Source organism: Panthera uncia, chromosome X (assembly GCF_023721935.1).
Source record: "Panthera uncia isolate 11264 chromosome X, Puncia_PCG_1.0, whole genome shotgun sequence".
Taxonomy (NCBI): domain Eukaryota; kingdom Metazoa; phylum Chordata; class Mammalia; order Carnivora; family Felidae; genus Panthera; species Panthera uncia.
This window is the reverse complement of record NC_064817.1, coordinates 78,085,140-78,105,529: the sequence shown is the minus strand read 5'-3', so window position 1 is coordinate 78,105,529 and position 20,390 is coordinate 78,085,140. Positions and strand designations below refer to the sequence as shown.

Here is a 20,390-nt window from a genome sequence, read left to right as displayed (position 1 = left end):
GTCTGTATGTATTTGACAATATGATAGTATGTATATGACAGGTTATCTGTACATCAGTGCTACTTGTTGGATCACCCTTTTCCCAGGAAGAGAAACCACAATTTTCATGTCCTTTTCCTTCTTGCACATTTCATCCAATTCTTCCTTAAGAAGGGGCTGGAAATCTGGCATAAAGGAAAAAATTACATATACGTATGCTTGTATCTTACGGGTAATTTTTGCCTCCTTCCACAAAACTCTTACCGTATTTTCAACATGTAATAAATATTTAAAATCAAGTCTGGCACATGAGATTCTCAAGTAACATTTGTTGGAAGATCAAATTTATACCTGAATAGTTACTATATTCCCTTACTCTACCTACAGGGATGCTCGCTGTGACACTTCTGTCAGGGTACTATTTTTATTTATTATTTATATCTCACTCTTTTAATATTTTTAAAGTAATTTCTACACTCAAATGTGGGGCTCAAACTCACAACCCCCAAGATCAAGAGGTGCATGATCTACCGACTGAGCCAGTCAGGTGCCCTTCTGATTCTCTTTTTAAGAAAAAGAGGGGTGCCTTGGCTGGCTGAGTCTGTAGGACGTGTGACTCTTGATCCCCAGGTTGTGAGTTCAAGCCCCATGTTAGGTGTAGAGATTAGCTTTAAAAAGAAATAAATAAAAAATAAAGAATGTTTTGAAGCAGGTTTCAGTGTTACAAGATAAAAATAGGGAATTGGGAGAGAATATCGTTATTTAATATAACAGAAAGAACAGCATATGCCAATAAAGTTCACAGTTGGTAGATTTGGGTTGCAAAATAGGTTCTGAGCTTCCTAGCAGCCATCACAAGGAAAGTTAATTAAATAATTCACATGGTCTGTATGATTCAAAAAATAATTACTCAGCTATTTCAGTTACTGAAAATGGAAGTTTTCCTTTGAGTTATTAAAGAATTTTTTTTATATAAATGCCTTTAAGAACATACTACACTACATGAAAAAATGAGTTTCATTGGTCAATTTTGTATTTCAACCCTTGATGTAAAGATCAGCAGATGGATTCCAAAAGGGATCAAAACAGTTTTGTCTAGGTCTGAAACTCTGATAATTTAGCTTCACGGATATGATTTTTTAAAAAAATCTTGTATCCAGAAGAAATTATTGTACAATAGTCTTGCAAACATATTTGTCCCTTACAATTCAGTTTAGATGCATATTAGGAAGTAGAGATTTCACAGCTACCATCTCTAACCGGGACCCCTAATGTCTCTAATATTATACCTATGTCTTTAAGGAGGATACCTTTGACATCATTTTATGAAAGTTCTGGAACCTCCAAGGTCACATGACTGAACGGGAAGCCATTTTACAATCTCCACGGGTCGACCATGGAGTACAGTGAGGAGGAGCCTCCCAATTCTTTCGAAAGTGATTCAACACCAACAGCTTCAACATCAGAAGTAACGGGCTCACAAGATCCCCAAATTCCTGAAGACAGCGTAGCTGAATACTTTGGCGACCTGGGGGCCGAAACTGCCACCAATGAAGGCACCCAAACTTCTGCCGATGGCACCCAAGCCGATGTCGATGGCGGCACCGACATTGCTGCCAAAACTCCTGAGGAAAACTTACTGGAAGGGACAGGTAAGTGGTGTTAAATTTTTTTTCCCTCACAAGTTAAGAGAATTCTTTGGGGGAAGTGAACTACTAGAAGTCTCTTTGGACTGAGACTCCCTTCAGGAGAAATAATCGGTGTCACGTGTGTCCCTGTCCAAAAGATGTACTCTAGTGACGCTCTTGAGGAACAGGGAAAGGCTAATTATGTAAGAGTAGTTTGGGCGCGGATTGTAGTTATTTAATGGTTTTGCGTGGCGGCCTGTTTGTCACCAGGCGAGGTCGTCTTGCTAAGGGACAAATCTGGCCAACTTAACGGATTCGAAGAGCAACTGAATGTGCCACCCCTTTTACAAATACTACTGCGCACCGGTAACACTCCCGCGGCCTCCCTGAAGGTCGCCCCGCTGTAAAAGGAATTGGTTTTGAAACTATGCTCGGCAAGGTTCCTCCACCCCCACACTGCGCTGCGCTCAGCGCCTTTCAAACCTTCCAGCTCGGCATGCGGTGAACTGGCCGCTGCTTCGAGGCCACCCGCCGGTCGGGTCGGGGGCCAGGTCGCGGAGGCGTGGCTAGGCGGGGAGGGGCGGCGCGCGCGGCTCCTACCTGTCGCCAACGCCGTCGGCCCGCAGCCCGCCTCCACGCCCGCAGCCGGGGAGCCCACCCACGCCCGCCGCCCGGGAGCCCACTCACGCCCCCTCCGGAACCCGTCCCCCACCCCCACTCTGGGGAAGAGTGTCTGCGCAGCCTTTCCGGTCCTGGCGTAAATCAACGAGGAGCGGGTGAGTCAGGAGGTCAGAGGGCTCCCGGGCGGGTCAGCGCCCAGCTCCCGCGCACCGGACTTCCTTATCCAGCCCGCCTGGACGGCTAGGCGCGAAGGCTCGGGGCCCCTTGGTCCCACGGGAGGTTTTCCAGGGAAATTGGATCAAAGCCTAGGAGCTGGACTCTTCCTTGGAAGCTTAGCGCTCCTGGGATAAGGATGAAGTGGTCATTGCCTCATATTGCAGCCAGTGGCTATGAACTTGAGAAAATACCAATTTAGGCTTGTGCTGACTTGTGCTGCCTGGAGCATGCTGTTAGGCACCCTCCAGCTAGCTATAATTCTAATTCCAATCCTGATTCCGCTGAAACGAGATGGAGCTGGGGGTGGAGAGTGGTCCTGTTTAGTTTAATTACTTATTAAAGAGTGCTTGTCTGAAAAAAAAAAATGGATGCCTTTTTTAAAAATAAATACAATACAACCGGTTCATTGGGTAGATGAAAGTAACAAATTTTAAAAATAACTAAGACTCATTTCAACTGAGGTTGTCCACCTTCTCTGAAATAGTTTCAATTCTTACATTCTTTCCTTTATATTGAGAGGAGTTGCCAGTAAGGCATTGAAATGAACAAAATACCTTAGTCTTAGTTCTGAAAAATCTAAAAGTTATTTCTGATCTGATAAAATCTTGCTTAGCAGCTGGTTCTTCAAATAATCTGTATTTCTGCTCCCAACCTTGTGTTTGCAACTGTCCGTTCTGTTAGGCAATGTGCCCAGCCCCAAGGTTTTTATTTAATTTACTTTATTTTAATTAAATTTTTGCTATGTTCACAGATTTTGTATCTGTGTGTGTATGTGTGTGTGTATCTGTATGAAGCAGGAAGAAAATAAATGACTATCACAAATAATCCATCTCTCTCCTCTCATCCTGGGTGTCTCCTTTTCTGCTGCTGACCTCTCTTGCTTTCTATGCCTTTCTGGTGGTTTCTGAAGTCACACTAAAGGACTGGTGAATGATTTCACCATAATAGGGTCTCAGACTCACTTTAAGTGTTTTTAAAAAGGGTTGCAATTCTTTTAAGTGAGATTCAAATGGTTTACAGAGTATTAGGGAGCTGTGGTTAACTGGGGATTTTAATCTAATTTAAAATACAAGATTTTATAACTTGGTATGTAGCATAATGTCCTTAGAACATAGGAAGATCTTGTCTATTTTCATATATGTATATTGCTTTCTTTCTACCTTTTGAGAAAAAATTTCCTCAGAAGTGTGAGCCCTAAAATGCAACGTGCAAGCCACTACAGATTTTTCCCAAATAGCTGGAAAATAAGATTAAAAATAAAAATCAACTTGAATGGGATTATTCACTTTACAGAAGTTTTTTTTTTTTTTAAATTAAAAAAAATTTTTAACGGTTTATTTATTTTTGAGACAGGGAGAGACAGAGCATGAACAGGGGAGGGTCAGAGAGAGGGAGACACAGAATCCGAAACAGGCTCCAGGGACGCGGGGCTGGAACTCACGGACTGCGAGATCATGACCTGAGCCAAAGTTGGCCGCTTAACCGACTGAGCCACCCAGTATAAATAAATATTTATTTATTTTTTAAATAAAAGGATCCATCTTAGAATTCCTTTAAATAACTTCTTAGGGGTATTTCAAGTAAGTGGTAGTTGTGCGGATTAAATAAAATAATAGACCTAATGCACTCAATGAAGTGCCTGCCATATAGAATGTACACAGTGAATGTTAATAATGAATAAATTAAATTGGATTTTATGATCTATCATATCACCCCTTCAAGAAAGTACCCATTCCATGAACCTAAGTGTACTCATATAGATAGCCTCGTCGTAAGAACTGGACTCCTAACTTTTAAACAAAGTAGTTTCAGAATTGTTGATGCTGACTTTAGAGTCATAGAACCTGCCTGCTCTCCCTTGGGCTTAATTCATACCAATCCATTAAGGTGAATGAAATATTAAAAATTAAGCTCTTTTTTTTCCTTCAAATCATCATAGAACACTTGTGCCAGTGGTTTTGGTTGATTCTGGACTTTGGCACTCTTCCCTGCAGAGGCATGTAGTTTGCTTCGGTAGCCATCATAGCGCTGATGAACTGTAGTCCTTTACCTTAGAGTCTAGCAATATCATTAAGAAGACTAGGGGTGCCTGGGTGGCTCAGTTGGTTAAACGTCCAACTTCAGCTCAGGTCATGATCTCATGGCCTGTGAGTTTGAGCCCTACATCGGGCTCTGTGCTGATAGCTTGGAACCTGGAGCCTGCTTCGGATTCTTTGTCTCCCTCTCTCTCTGCCCCTCACCTGCTCATGCTCTGTCTCTCTCTGTCTCTCAAACATAAATAAATGTTAAAAAATTAAAAAAAAAAAGAAGACTAAATCATGTTCCATAACAACTTTACTTCATTTGTTATCATGTAATTTGGGCTATCCTTGGAAAGTCTACATATATTGGAAGGGAGATCAAGTGACTTTTAGAAATAATCAAGTTATGTCACGTAAGGTACTTCAGAGCTGTACACACAATGTTTCAGTGAGGGTTGTGGGCAAGATCTTGTGTAATGTAACCAGTACTACCAGAAGTGGTCAGCAGAGGGGGCAAGATGAGTTTTTGGTCACTTGCTATTTTGTGTTTGCTTTCATGAACTCAAAAACAAGAGATGAGTAAAAGCCAGGATGAACCTCCTCAGGAACTTGAGAACCAGTTTATATTGCGTCTCCCACTGGTAAGAAACCCTTGTATCTCAGACCACATATCTTCAGTGCATATGTATTAGCTCTGCTTGGATTCTGTAGCATTTCTATTTAAGGTAGGCTATAAAAATTAAGAACATTTGTTTCCCAGGAATCACATTTTATTATACAGTCCTATTCTAGTGTGTACTCTTTTAGCAGAATTTTTTCATCCTGTACATGCCACCTATCATGTGGGTTGATTTCCTAGCAAAGGGCTGTGACAGTGAGGGATCCAGTGACTTACCGGAGGTGCTAACAGCCTGTTCACTGAACAGCCATGATAAGACTCCTTTAAAATCCTTTCTGTCACCTCAAAAGGGGCAGTGAAAGGGACCATCACTATTTCCTCAAATTCATCACCATGCAAGGCTGTTGAAGCTCATCTGAACATTGTGTTAGGGTCTCTTCCCCCATTGATACCTGCATTCAAGTAGTATTTAGTCTAAGAATGTTGTATTAAGGACGACCTTCAGAAAGATATTTCCCCAATTAGGGCTAATTAATATACCCAGTAAACTGCAGCTAAGCCTTTACTTAGCAACTACAACTGAAGGGCAGCAGTGAGAGGCAGGAATGTAGGGCTTGAAGAAGGCATTAACTGTAGCTACTAAAAACCAACAATGAGATTAGAGTCAGCCTCATCCTAACTTGACTTAGCACACCATATGTCATGGTACATGACACTGTTCCTAACATTTGGGAGATTTAAGGTTTTATTTAAGGGATGACTGTCTGTAATACATCTATTAGCTGCCAAGTAGACAATTCATCCTTCTGATTTTTCAATCTACCTCCTTTTTAGGAACATGCATTTACTGTCAGGAAGATGGTACATTCTGGAAGTGTTGCCATGAAGGATAAACTAAAAATTGACTTATCTTGTAAGTAGCAAATACCCGTCTACCATACATTGAACAGTTAATTTATTAAGGGATTGCTATGTACCAGACACTATACTAGATACTAAGGATGAGACAAAGAGCAGAATATGGTCTCTGCCTTGAAGACCCTAATAGAGGCTTAAGTCACTCTCATATCTTCTTTTTGAGGAAAGGAAGTAGAAATTATGTAATTTGAGGTAATTATTATACTGTGTATAAGGAAGAATTGGCGGGAGGTCAACGGTGAGATTTGTATACTTCTGTTTGTCTCTTACATACAAACTTTGTGATTTCTGACTGTCGAGGGTAATGATAAATGAATGTCCTGTACTTTTTTTTTTTATAACAGTGACATATCTTTCTCTCTTTTGAATAATATTTATTAGGATTTTTAAATACAGAGAAGTATATAAAGAAGAAAATTTTAAATGGCTTATAATCCCATCACTCAGGTAGCCCTTATTGACATTCTAAAAAAGGTAATACAAGTTCATGGTTAGAAAATTTAAATATAACCAGAAGAAGACAGGAAATAATAAAGATTAGAGCAGAAATTAATGCTATCGAAACCAAAACAAACAAACAAACAAACAAAAAACCCCAGAACAGATAAATGAAACCAGAAGCTGGTTCTTTGAAAGAATCAACAAAATTGATAAACCACTAGCCAGTTTGATCAAAAAGGAAAAAGAAAATTTAAGTATAAAAGTTCAAAAAGAGGAGTGAAACTCTCCTTGCAGTACCCCAACATTAATGCCAAAGATAACTAATAATAATTGTTTCTCCTTGTTTCCTTACAGACAAAATTTTTATTCATGATACCAACATTTAAATCCCCTACATCTTTCAAGTTAATTGAAAGAATTAAAGCACCATGTCCAGCATCTTTCTGCATTTTTATTTTTTCACTTAATATTAGAAGATTTTACTTGAATCCTCTTGTGTTAAGGGACGAGCAAAAGTTAGAGACATCTGGGCAGGATTCAGAGTTGTCAGTATATGAATATATATATTCCTACAGTGTATGGATATTGTGTAGAATCTTATCTTGGTGAAGCTAACTAGAGATTATAACTTCAGATATACTAGCACCTTTCTGGGATCACCCCTTCCTTCACTTGACCCTTTGAAAATACCCATGTACAATGACATAATTGAGTGCTTCTAATGGGGTCAAAATGAATGGGGTTGAAAAAATGGAGTTTGCCTTTCAGGATGAGAATGAAACATTCGCCACTTCATCCACATTTAGTTCACAATGATTACAAAGAGACTTAGCTACTTTTGATCCAGTAGAGTAAACTGAGAAAAAAGAGCTCCATATACCCTGCCTTCTTTTCTCTGGGAAGTTACCAATTACATACACAATTCTAGCATTATGAGAAATAGTAGGTTTTGCTGAAAGACTGGCCTGTCCCACTTAAGTCTTCGTTACTTAAACCCCAGGATGCTTAAGAGTACATTGGGAAGATGTTGGCTTTAATTTTTCCTGCCTCTCTTCAGCTGATGGACGTCATGCAGTTGTTGATGTAGAAGATGTCTCACTAACTGCTAAGCTGGTTGATTTGCCTTGCATTATTGGAAGCCTGAAAACTCTTGATAAAAAAACTTTTTATAAGACAGCAGATATTTCTCAGGTATGGATGAGTTTTCTTAATCTACTAGTTCTTACATCCTTCGAGGAATCCCTTTCTCCCTACTTTTCTCTTTCTTTCAGTAGTCCTTTCCACTTGGTGAATGGCTGCTTATCATTTCTAATTCACAGCTCAATTGCACAGGAATACAGTGTCATGTTCTGGTTTGGTATTTGATCCATAACTTTTGACTTTTATCCAGATAGCTTTTATATAAAAAAAGGTTCAGGTTTGCCATTTATGATGATTGTCATCTGAAAAAAAAAATGAGGATCTGGGATCTTCTTCTGAACTTTCTGCTAAAGCAAGATGCTGTTAATTCTGGAGATTTATATTTGTTTTTTTCATCATCTCAACTGTTGATTTCTTGTTTGCCTTCTAAATCAAAATACTAAGATATATTTGTTCTTAACATATTCCCTCTGAAGTGGTAAGTACTTGAGCTAAAAACAAACAAATAAAAACAAAATCTAGAATCCATATACAGTGTTGCAGAGACTGACAGAGAAAGAGAGAGAGAATTAATATGCATGTATATGTAATACTTGGCTTTCTGGAAATGCCAAGTACTATCCTCCTTACTGCTTACTATGCTCCAGGATTTCTGGTAGTAAAAATGATCATGATTCATTTCTAATCCAGGATTCGTGACCATAGTCAACTTCTTCATCTGTGTTAAATGTAGATGCTTGTGTGCACTGCTGATGATGATCTCCACTCTTCTCTGGAAGAATCAGTTACCTCTACTGACCTTAACGCAGTCATGAAAAATGAAAAAGAGAGAGAGCAAAAATATGTCTGGAAGCATGGCAGTAAGTCACCAGTCCCTTGCTTACTTTGGCTGACTACATTTAATCTACTGAATCCTAATTACTTGTGAGCCAGGGACCTGTTACCACACTTAGGTGTTTGGTTCATTAGACATCCAGACACTCTTAAAGGAACGGGTCATGTCGTGAGCCAGTGGCTTTCTCTTTGTCAAATTCAGATAGATATGTGACTACCAACAGTCATATATACATTTCACCATGTTGAATTTATTTTAGTTACTCCACCACTTAAGAATGTCAGAAAGAAAAGGTTCCGCAAAACAACAAAAAAGGTTAGTTGCATGCTATTTCTGTGTCTACTGGGTGGATTGGGAGAGGAGTTAGTTGGGGATTAATTTGTTCACTCATTTATATGTTCAGTAAACATTGATTATGAGCTAAATGCCAGGCACTGTGTGGTAGCAGTTCGGAGTATATAGTGAACAGAAACAGACCTGATCATTTAGGGATCTGGATATGTCATGAATTTGAAACTTCTGCTAATGCTTTGCTTTCAATTGCAAAATCTAGTTTTAAAGTTTATTTATTTATTTTGAGAGAGACAGAGACAGTATGAATCGGGTAGGGGCAGAGAGAAAGGGAGAGAGAGAGAATCCCAACCAGGCTCCACATTGCCAGCACAGAGACCAATGTGGGGCTCGAATCCACGAAACCATGAGATCATGACCTGAGCCGAAACCAAGAGCTGGAGGCTTCCACCCAGGTGCCCTGCAAAATCTAGTTTTAAAGTGAACCCATCTAGAACCTGAGACTTGGAAATTGTGGTTCTATTCCTAGCCTTACCTCCAATTTGTAGAATCTTGGGCAAGCTACAGGAATATTGTAGCTTGTCTGCTTTTTTTAATTAACTTTTTAAAAAAATGTTTATTTACGTATTTTGAGAGAGAGAGGGAGCACATGTGTGTATGCGGGGGAGGGGTTGGGCGGGGGGGGGGGGCGGAGAGAGAGAGAGAGAGAGAATGAGAATGAGAATGAGAATGAATCCCAAGCAGGCTCCACACTGTCAGCACAGAGCCCTACTCGGGACCCAATTTCACAAACCCCATGAGATCATGACCTGAGCTGATACCAAGAATCAGATGCTTAACCAACTGAGCCACCCAGGCGCCCCTATAATTAACTTTTTATTTTGAAATAATTGTAGGTTCACATGCAGTTGTAAGAAATAAAAGAGAGATGCTATGTATCCTTTATCCAGTTTTCCCCATTGTAATTTTTTGCAAAACTATAGTACAATATCACAAACAGTAAATTGACATTATCACAATTCACCAATCTTACTCAAATTTCTCCAGTTTTACTTATACTTGTGTGTGTGTATGTGTGCATGTAGTTCTATGCAGTTTTTTCCCATATGTATGTTCATGTATCCATCTACACAGTCAAAATACTGTGCAGTTTTGTTACCACAAGGATCCCTCATCTTGCCCTTTTATAGTCACATTTACCTCCCTCCTACCCCACCCCTCGGTCTCTAACCCCTGGCCAACACTAGTATGTTCTCCATCTCTGTAGTGTTGTCACTTTGAGAATGTCATATAAATGGACTCATACAATGTGTAACATTTAATGCTGGCTTTTTTTCTCCCACTAACCATAATTCCCTTAAGATCCATGCAAGTTGTTGCATGTATCAGTACTTCATTCCTGTTATTGCTGAGTAGTATTCCAGGGTATGCACATACCCCAGCTTGTTTAACTGTTCACCCACTGAAGGACGTCTGGGTTGTTTTCAGTTTTTTACCATTATAAATAAAGCTACATGCAGGTTTTTGTGTCAACATAAGTATTCATTTCTTTGGGTTAAATGTGCAGCGGTGCTATTGCTGGGTCATATGGTACTTGAATGTTCAATTTTATGAGAAACTACCATACTGTTTCCAAAGTGGCTATAACATGATATCTTCCCACTAGACTGTACCTGTGATCCACTTACTCTAAGTCCTCACCAGAATTAGGTGTTTGTCACTCTTTTTTATTTTAGCCATCTGATAGATGTGTAGTAACCTTGTTGTGGTATTAATTTGTATTTCCCGGATAGCTAATGATGTTGAACATCTCATGTGTTTTTTTTTTATTTTGCCATCCATATATCCACTTCAGTGAAGTGTCTGTTCATGCCCTTTGCCTGTTTCCTAAGTGGATTTATTTATTGTTGAGTTTTAAGAGTTCTTTTAATATTCCAAATATTAGTCTTTTGTCAGATATGTAGAAATTTGCAAATATTTTCTCCTAGTCTGTAGCTTGTCTTTTCCTCTTCTCCACAGGATCTTTCAAAGAGCAAAGGTTTTTTGTTTAAGTCCAACTTACAGATTTTTCCTTTTTTTAATGTTTATTTATTTTAGGAGAGAGAGACAGAGAGTTAGTGGGGGAGGGGCAGAGAGCGAGGATGACAGAGAATCCCAAGCTCTGCACTGTCAGCGCAGAGCCCAATGTGGGACTCAAACCCACGAACCATGAGATCATGACCTCAGCTGAAATCAAGAGCCAGTCACTTAACTGACTGACCCACCCAGCTACCCCTACCATATCTTCTCTATCCATTCATCCATCAATTAACACTTGGGCTCCTTACATATTTGGCCACCTAGGTGCCCCTATAGATCTTTCCTTTTAAGGATCTTTCCTTTGTGTCAAGTTTAAGAACTCTTTGCCTAGCCCAGATCCTGAAGATTTTCTCTTATTTTTTTCTAAAAGTTTTACATTTTACATATACGCCTGAAGTCCATTTTTGAGCTAATTTTTGTAAAAAATGTGTTTAGTTCAAGGTTGTTTTTTTTTTTTTTGCCTTTGCATATCCAGTTGCCCCAGCACCATTTATTAAAAAGACTCCTTCCTCCATTGTATTGTTTTTTGCACCTTGTCAAAATCAGCTGGGCATTTTTGTGTGTGTCTGTTTCAGGGTTCCCTATTCTGTTCCATTAATCTGTGTGTTGATCCTTCTACTGATATCACAGTGTAGCTATATAATAAATGTTGAAATGAGAAAGACTGTTCTCATTTTATTTTTGTCAAGATTGTTTTAGTCATTCTAGAGCCTGTACCTTTCCATATAAATTTTTTTTGTAAGTTTGAAGTTTAGAACAAATTTTCTATGTCTATAAAAACCTTGTTGGAATTTTGGTAGGAATTGCATTGAACCTATATATCAATTTGGGGATAATTGACAGCTTTACTATGTTGAATCTTTCACTCCATGAACACAGTTGCCTTGGCTTTTATACTGTCAGTCAACAGTACTTATTGAGTGCCTACTAAATGTAAAACTAAATTAAGAATAATTTTAGAATCCTTTAAGCTTTAGTGAAGTAGAACGGTTGTAATAATAACTTCATTGTTTATTGTGTTTTATTTCATAGCTCACTGATTTCAAACAAATTGAAGAAATCAGCTTTCCTGAGGTAGAGCTATCATTATATAACTTTATTGTTTACCCTTAGTGTGTTTTATTTCATAGCTCATTAGTTTAAGGCAAATCAAAGAAATCAAAAAGGTTACTTTTTGGCCTTCATTCTCCTCTCTAACTGCCACTGCCATACAGGTACACTAAATTAGTTCACTTAAAAATGGATTCATTGTTTAATGCCTGATAACTCCTAGAGGAAAAGATACAATTTGGCCAGTGACCTTGAATTCTAATCTGCTTTTTTCTCTGATACTTATTTTAAGAGCCATTTTTTGGAAGCCAGTATTCACTTTTACCAGCAGTTGTTTGCAATTGCTTATTTCCCCTCAAAGTTCTAATTTCTATTTGTAGCATGACGAATTGGTTGCTGTGGAGATAATTGTCTAAAATTGGATTTAAGGGAGAACATGTAGCTAAGACCCAGTTTTTATAGGAAAGTCTTTAATAATAAAGATGTGGAAAAGTGAACTTTGGGAATTTGGATCTTTAAGCCAAATTACTTTTAAATAACAAGTAAGGAATTGTAGTTGTTTGCCAGTATGGGTCAGGGCCAATAATTAATAACTGAGGCCTAAGGGTTGTGCTTCTGAGAGAAGTCTTTAACACAGAGTTGCAGATCGAAAAGATTAAATGTCTCAAGTTAATTTGTTTGAATGGGAAAAAAAATAAGCTTACCATACAGAAGCCTAGAGCCTGGTCAAAGATTTCTTCATAAATAGCATTACTTAAAGTAGAAATTGATTTGGATGGATATTAAAGAGACCTAATTATTTGAATTCATTTGTATGTAGGAGCAGGGCATTCCTGCAAAACACAGGGTGTTAAATGACATTACTGATATCCCCACTTCCCCTGCTTTGGTTCAATACACTGAATCTCCTGATGTGGAAAAGGAAGTGAAAAGACTACTGTGTTCAGATGCTGAAGCTCTCAGTGCTCGTATCCTTTTATACTAAATATTTTCCTTGTAGCCTGTTCCGCCCCATATGTACTTGCTGACAAGCCCTCACTTCTGGTATTTGTGTACTAATTTTGGTGTGTAGAACTTCAGATTTTTGTTACAGAAATGTTACTTCCTAGCTAGGAATAGTAAATTAACACAATAGAAATGTATTTACTTGTGTAATCCAATAGGAGGTACTTCTTCATACTAGGAATCCAGATACAGATGGCCTGAAGTTGGACCAAATTAAATAGCACTTTCACTCAGAGAACCTCTTCCCTTTCAACTGTGTCTTCTCCTTTCTTTCTGCTTGTTCCTTGACCACCACCCCTCCTTTCAGGATGGGAAGTCATTGCTGAAGATGAAACCAAAGAAATAGAAAGTCAAGGCTCTATCCCAGGCTTTGCAATGTCCCCAGGAATAAGTGGCTATAAGCAGGGTCATTTCTCATCAGGTATGTTAATAAAGACAAAACAAGAGCTTCAGAGAAGGCAGGTGTTGACTGTGCGGAAGACCATTCTCCAGAGACTCACAGGCCAATCACAGAAAAAGGATGCCTTGGCCTTTCTTTCCTCTTCCTTCAGTGCTTCAGGGGTTTTAGACTGGTGTTGTAATCTCCCATCAGTCCCTGGTATCCTAAATTCCTATGGGCCCTTACATACTCTAAATGTCTTGATCACTGAATACACGAATGAATGTTAGTGTTTTGCATTTCCTGCCATTGCCTTAGGAAGGGAAGGATCTTCCTGTGAGAAAATTATTTATAAAATTCATTGGTTCCCCAGTGAATTTGAGGGAAGGAAGATAACTGCAGCTTGAGTAAGAGTCATTTGAAAAGATTCAGATAGATTCACCTTCCTCTTGCTTGAAACCAATAGAATATGGTATGTTTCGGGAGATGTTCAGTGATTCTAGTAGCAACAATGATGATGAGGAAGAGGATGAGGATGATGAAGAGGATGAAGAAGATGAAGAAGATGACTACGATGATGAGGATGAAGTTGAGAAAGATTATTATGAAGAGGATCTGGAAAGGGAGCTACAGGCCAAGTTCTTTGCATCTGGCCAGTATGAGGCCAAGGAAGGAGCCAGTTCAGCAGGTAAGTTATGGAGGAAAAACCAAAGAGGTGGGACAGAGTGGGTGGCAGCGCTGAAGATTGACTTTAAACATGTGTTAGATGCAAGGCTAAGTTTGAGAAGTTACAGTTGAGATGTGGAGTGGAGTTTTGGTTGACTTTGATTTTGGTCCACTGGTTTGGGCTATGTTTAGTTAAAATTTCTGTCTGTCTCTGTTAGTCATGGATATTCAGAAGCAGATTCATTACATGGAGAAAAAGCTCCAAGAGATTCAATGCAAAGCACAAAGACAGAGGGATCTCTTAAAGAAAGTGGAAAACCTGACACTCAAGGTAAATTCTTGTTGGCTGGGATAAAGTTACCTTGATATCCTACTTTCAAAATCCCATCTTTGTGTTTCTAACTTGTATCATCCTTGTGCAGCATTCTTACTCATTTTTTGACCTAAAACAACCTCTTAGAAACCCCTAATAAGATATAGCCCTATTTCCTTTTATCTGAGTAATTTTGATTATCTCATACAAGAATTTTTGAGAAGAGACAAGGAGACTTGAGATAATGATTACCAATACTGAGCATCTGTTATGTGAAAGGCACAAAAAGAGCTAAGTATTTTACATGTATCATCTCATTTCATCCTCACATTCCTGAAATACAGGTACTGTTGCTAATCTTATTTTATAGGTAAGGAATTGAAATTCAAAGAGGTTAAGTAACTAGTGGTAAGACATAGATTGAATCATGTTGTTTGTACCAAAATGTATTCATTGAAGTGAAAGAAAATTAACAAAGTTCATTTTTAAATGTTATGATGCATGCCTGAACAAGAATAAATATCTTGCTTGATTTTTATTAACATATATTTCAACAAAAGGACAGTGGATGTTTAGGCCATGTTTACATCCTTTTTTATAGTGAGGGAAATTCTGAAGCATCTGGAAAATTCCTTGCCAGATTTCATTTTCTGGAGAGCCGTAGTCATCAAAATGTAGTAACTCAACACAGAACTGTACCTATTTAGAATATTGTCCTTTACATTAACCAAGTGAGATAATAGATGTGGACACACTTTGAAAGATACAGTTGTATTGATGTTGCATGGAGGACTAGTTAGGAATAATAATATTCTGCCCTAGTGCAGGGAAATGAATGAGTCAGCACCAAATTCCAAGTCAGCTTTTTTAATAGTTCACCACAGTCAAAGGATTTGTGCTAAACTAGAAAAAGGTAACATGAAGGCATTCCAACCATTTATTTTAAGGCAAGAAAAAAATATCGTGTGTAGGTTTATAAAATCAAATCAGATGGCTCTGTACTTAGGGGATGCAGTTTTTATACTCTGAATCCTTTAAAAAGAGTGCTCTTTTGTTATGACTGACAGTTTGCTTATCAAATTATTTGCCAAACTCTTTGTCTCACTTCATTCTCTTTTCCTTTGAGACTCAGCATTCATCATTTATACAATTTGTTTTCCAGAGTCATTTACAGTCTGTGCTGGAGCAGCTTAAGTTACAGGAAAAAGAAAAAAATGAGCAGGTGAGAAGTGTTTTCAAATCAACCAGAAAACATTTGATACAAAGACTCCCCAACCCCACCCCCAAAGTCATTTCTGGCTATTCCTTTCACAGGATCAGTAGTGACCAAATCTTCTAAATGAGGATAGCAGGTTGGAACAAGGTTTTTGTGAAAATTCACTCATTCAGCAGATACTGAATGCCTATTAAGTGAAAAGTACAAGATGTACATACCGTGTTGAATAAGACAGAGTACTTGTCCTCATGGAGATGTCTAGCATGGAAGATTGACAGTGAACAAATTAACATACAAATGGAGAAGTGCAAATGGCAAAAAAAAACGTGCTTTGAAGGAGGAAAAAACATCAGTGGTGCTATTTGAATAAAAGGAGTCCTGAATTAAATGGAATTAAATTAAAACGATGGGCCTTTCTGAGGAGGTGATACTTAAGCTTAGACCTAAAGAGTCAATCTGAGCGAAGAGGGAATGGAGAGCCTCTTGGGTGGAGCATATGACAGGTCCCCCATGGGGGAAAGAACCTGGCCTTTTTGAGGACTTCTGGGCTATTTAAAGCAAGGAGGAGCATGACTTAACATAAGGTTGTAGAAGTAGGCAGAGGCCATAGTGTATGGTCCCTTGCAGGCCATGATAAGGAGGATGGGTTTTAGTCTTAAGTGCAGTGGGAAACCCTTGAAGAGTTTTAAGCTGGAGAGAGTCACATTTAATTTAAACTTTTTTTTTAAACTTTTTTTTTAACGTTTTATTTTATTTTTGGGACAGAGAGAGACAGAGCATGAACGGGGGAGGGGCAGAGAGAGAGGGAGACACAGAATCGGAAGCAGGCTCCAGGCTCCGAGCCATCAGCCCAGAGCCTGACGCGGGGCTCGAACTCACGGACCGTGAGATCGTGACCTGAGCTGAAGTCGGATGCTTAACCGACTGAGCCACCCAGGCGCCCCTAATTTAAACTTTTTAAAGACCACTCTGATTCTTATCTGGAGAATGGATTATGGGGGGGGCAAGACTAGAATCAGGGAGGCCAGTTAGGAGGCTGTGTGGTAGTCTAATAAGAGAAAATGACAACCTGAACTAAGGTGGTGACAGTGGCTATGAAAAGAATATATATATATATTAACTGCAATAAAAATGTTTTTATAACCACTTTGTTGAGATATAATTCACGTACCATACATTTAAATTGTATGGTTTTGGTATTTTCACAGAATTGCACCACCATCACCACAATCAGTTTTAGAACATTTTCATCACCCAAAAAGAAACCTCTATTCAATACCAGTCATTCCCCGTTTCTTCTGAATTTCTACTACTTGTCGGACCAAGGCAACCACTAATGTACCTTCTCATCTACTTTGCCTATTCTGCTTATTTTATCTAAAAGGACATATATAATGTGTGGTCTTTTGTATCTGGCTTCTTTCACTTAGTATAATGTTTTCAGAGTTAATCCATGTTGTGGCATGTATCAGTAGTTTATTCCATTTTGTGGGTGAATAATATTCTAATATTCCATGTGTGTAAGCATACACACACACCACGTTTTGTTTATCCATTCATCCATTGATGGACATTTGGATTGTTCCCACCTTTTAGCCATCATGAATAATGCTGCTACAAACACTCACATATGAGAGAATATATTTTAAAGGTAGAATGGATGGGAGTTGGGCCAGTTACTGGGTGTTGAAGGAAGTGTTAAGGATGCATGCCAGATTTCTGACTTGAACAGCTGTATTATTTCAAGCCACAAGAGAGTGAGAAGACTGAAAAGAAGGTACTGTAGGATAAGTGAGGGTCAGGTAGCTGTACAGAAGATGTATGCTGGCTTCAGCCCTATAAAATTGAGGGTAATAATCGTAAAGGAACTGGGGGCCATATGATGATGGGCTTAGCATGGGGCTCTTAAGATAGAGACACCAACTCCCATCCCCGTTACACATACAAGCAAAGCCAGGGGAATTCTATATATTCCCTTCCAGTCAGCAAATCACTTAACCAAGTACTGCTCATAAACAACCATGTGAACAATTAACGCCAAATTGCTTTAGCACACACCAAACATCTTTGTTTTCATCCATGTAAATAGTATTGGGGAGTGCTATTTTCAACATGGAAATGTAGCTGTGAACTTTATTCACTCACATTCCTTTACCTTATTAGTTCATTTATAGCCTACTTGAAGCTAGGTTCTGTAGTAGGGAGCTACAAAATGCTTACAACCCAGTCTCTGCCTCCAGGTGGGAAGAGATCCATGAGAAGGACAGGAATTTAAAGGAATGAAGTCTCACTTTTGTCCATAGAGACTAGGGATGACTTCATAGAGAAATGATGTTTGGCTGGTTCATAGAGAAATGTTGTTTGGCTGGAGCCTCAAAAGATAGAGTGGGGTTTTAATAAGGAGATAGGGAAAAGAGGGCATTCTGTATAGAAAGTAGCATGCATAGTGGCTCAGAGATGGTGATGACAGGCTAGAGTTGAGATTTTTTGTTTAGGGCATAATGAGCCACCAAAACTTTTTCACCGGGGGAGTGACTCAGGAAGATGTCTCTGCCAGCAGTATGTAGGAGAAATTGTTGAGTGGAGAGATACTAGAGGAAGATGCAAGTGATGGAAGGAATCAGAGCTTAACAATTGATTGGATTCATGGGCCCAAAAGGAGAACAAAGAAGAGTCCAAAGCCTGAGTAACTGGAAAATGGTGTGCCACTAACAGAAGACAACAGGGAGGGAATTGTTGGGGGCAGGGGATGGAGAAGATGATGAGCTAAATTGGAAGCACGTTGAGTTAGAAGCACTTTAGAAAATGGGAGATTAGAGAGTGGCTCATGCAGAGAAATGATCATTGAAGCTGTGGGGATAGATGAGTTAGCCAGGTTGACTGTTTAGCAAGAAGTCCAAACCTGGGGAAAAACCTTCCTTTAGGGGGTGGTGAGAAAGAGAGCCCACAAAAGGGAAAGAACTGGAGCAATCAGTGGTTGTAATCCTGTCAGCACCAGAGTGTAGCCTCTAAATTACTGTAGAAGCAATTCTCGTAATTTGGTAGGTGATGTGCAGCATAGGATCACTTTCTAATGCTCCATTCCTTTCTTTCACAGAATGAAAATCTACACTGGTATGGAGTGACCTAAACTGAATAATACTCAAAACCAATCTCTGTCCCAAAGACAGTATACCTCTCAATGTTTTTGGTCACTTTGCCATTCCAAGTAAAATAAATAAAGAGAGAGATAGATAAATAGATAAATAGGTAAATAAATAAATATTGGTCAGGTCTTTGGTTCAGTTTCCAAGTGTATCATAACATGGTAAGAAGCAGCAACTAAGACTTGGTTTAAGATCCAATGTGTTCAGTGGGACAAAAGCCTATCCCAATTGCTTTATTTTCTCACTCTTCAAATGTGGCTACAGTGATCCCTCTGTACACTCTTCACAGAAATGCAAAGTCTTATCAGAAGCATATTTAATTTTGAAGCATATTCAATTTGAAAGCTTCTTTTTAGAAGTTTGGCACAGTAAAAGACAATGTCATGCAGTGTTGTACATGCATTCTTGACTGTGGCACTGTTCTTTGGAACATTGCAAGCCTCAGATAACCATATAAAATACAAATTACAGTAGTTCTTTTTGGTTCATACAAGTAAATCCTAGATCAAGTAACGGAACCTAAGATTTCAGAGCAATTTTTCATATTTTTATGCCTCTCCCTACAGCTCATTTTCCTCCGGGAACAATTGAAATCTATTTTGGAGAAGTAAGAGAGCCTTCAGCCTGGCACATGAACCTTGGATTCACTATCCAGACTGAAGACTGGATGAAATTGTACGTGTTTCTGTCCCTTTCATTGCCGTATGCGAAGTCATTTGTTATTTGTTGATCTGAAACTTTTTATGCTAGTCACATTTGAAGTTTATAGCTGTGTTGAAAGGGACAGAACATAAAAAAGTAGTAGACCTAAAATCCCAACTCAATATAGAACTTCCCTTCTCTTTATCAACTTGATAATTGCTTACATTGCCTCTGCTCTGTTGGTGCTATCAAATGATTCAGCCATGCTTCCCAAAGACAGTCTAGCCTGAAGGCCATAGAGCTAGCTGGTTTGTGTATGTTTTCAGTTCCCTTCTTCTATTAATTTTAAATATTTCCTAAAACATGGAACAAATCATTTCTACCAAAGGCTAGGACCTCTCACAGTGAATTAAGTGCCTATCTCCCAGCAGTTAACACCAGCTTGTGTCCTTTGTTAAGGTAATAGGGGCTGCTTTCCTGCTCAGGGATGATTTCTTGCTGCTGCTATCTTTGTTCTGTTGTGTTTTTAGGGATTGTGTCTGGTTATTATTTGACAGCTAAGAGAATAGTTAGGACAGAGATGAAATTCTGAGTTGTTATCCTTATTCTGAGCCTCTTTATCCTAACCCCCATCAGAAAAGGTTAGGAAAAATCAGATGCCTGTGATGCCTGTGAAGACTCCCTTAAAAACCCTGAGTGGGTTTATTTTTTCAGCTGTATTGTTAAAGTTTTCTGGCCTGTGTTCTTTAAGCAATAAATAAATTCTTCATTTTAATTGGATTGCTGTCACTTTATTAAACCGCTCCCATGATGAATACACTCATCCAAAAGGAAACTGGAGAGACAAGCAATAAACTCTACCATTAGGAAATGACATAAGATGCTGTCAATACTGGGGCATCCTTCTAAAGAGCTCTTGGGATAACTCCTAATGAACTAAGCAAACCATCTCACATTAACCATATAGCACTGGGAATTTGAGAAAGCATCTAGAGAAGTGATCAAAATGGCAGTATTTGCATTGATTTATGTTGTAGTGGAAAGAACACAAGGTTGGAATCCTGGCTTTTCCATTCACCTTGAGCAAGTCCCTACACCTCTTGGAGCCTCTGTTATTTTTTCATCTAGAAATCAAGGATGATAATGCTTATGACCAAGAGGCATCTGAGGGTTTTCTGGAAGTAG

General features: G+C 38.9%; 1 protein-coding gene across 3 annotated transcripts; it reads left to right on the top strand.

Annotated features, from left to right (window-relative positions):
* Positions 1–1,301: 1,301 nt before the first annotated feature.
* TAF7L (TATA-box binding protein associated factor 7 like) lies at positions 1,302–19,980 on the top strand. 3 transcript variants are annotated; one of them, XM_049644062.1, is made up of 13 exons: positions 1,302–1,631; positions 5,039–5,106; positions 5,919–5,997; positions 7,501–7,634; positions 8,317–8,443; positions 8,678–8,733; positions 11,821–11,862; positions 12,659–12,806; positions 13,151–13,264; positions 13,689–13,910; positions 14,107–14,219; positions 15,364–15,423; positions 19,130–19,980. In XM_049644062.1, exons 1-13 carry the CDS (start codon positions 1,376–1,378, stop codon positions 19,172–19,174), a joined length of 1,464 nt encoding a protein of 487 aa, XP_049500019.1. In that variant the 5' UTR covers positions 1,302–1,375; the 3' UTR covers positions 19,175–19,980. The 3 variants fall into 3 exon arrangements, with proteins under 3 accessions (XP_049500019.1, XP_049500020.1, XP_049500021.1); XM_049644063.1 differs by lacking the exon at positions 19,130–19,980 and adding an exon at positions 15,516–15,790; XM_049644064.1 differs by lacking the exon at positions 1,302–1,631 and adding an exon at positions 2,302–2,383.
* Positions 19,981–20,390: the final 410 nt, after the last annotated feature.

Coding starts and splice junctions, on each gene's coding strand:
- TAF7L (XM_049644062.1), top strand. CDS start 1,376: ATGGAGTACAGTGAGGAGGAGCCTCCCAATTCTTTCGAAAGTGATTCA. Junction 11,863..12,658: donor AAGAAATCAGCTTTCCTGAG/GTAGAGCTATCA, acceptor ATTTGTATGTAG/GAGCAGGGCATTCCTGCAAA. Junction 14,220..15,363: donor TGGAAAACCTGACACTCAAG/GTAAATTCTTGT, acceptor TTTGTTTTCCAG/AGTCATTTACAGTCTGTGCT.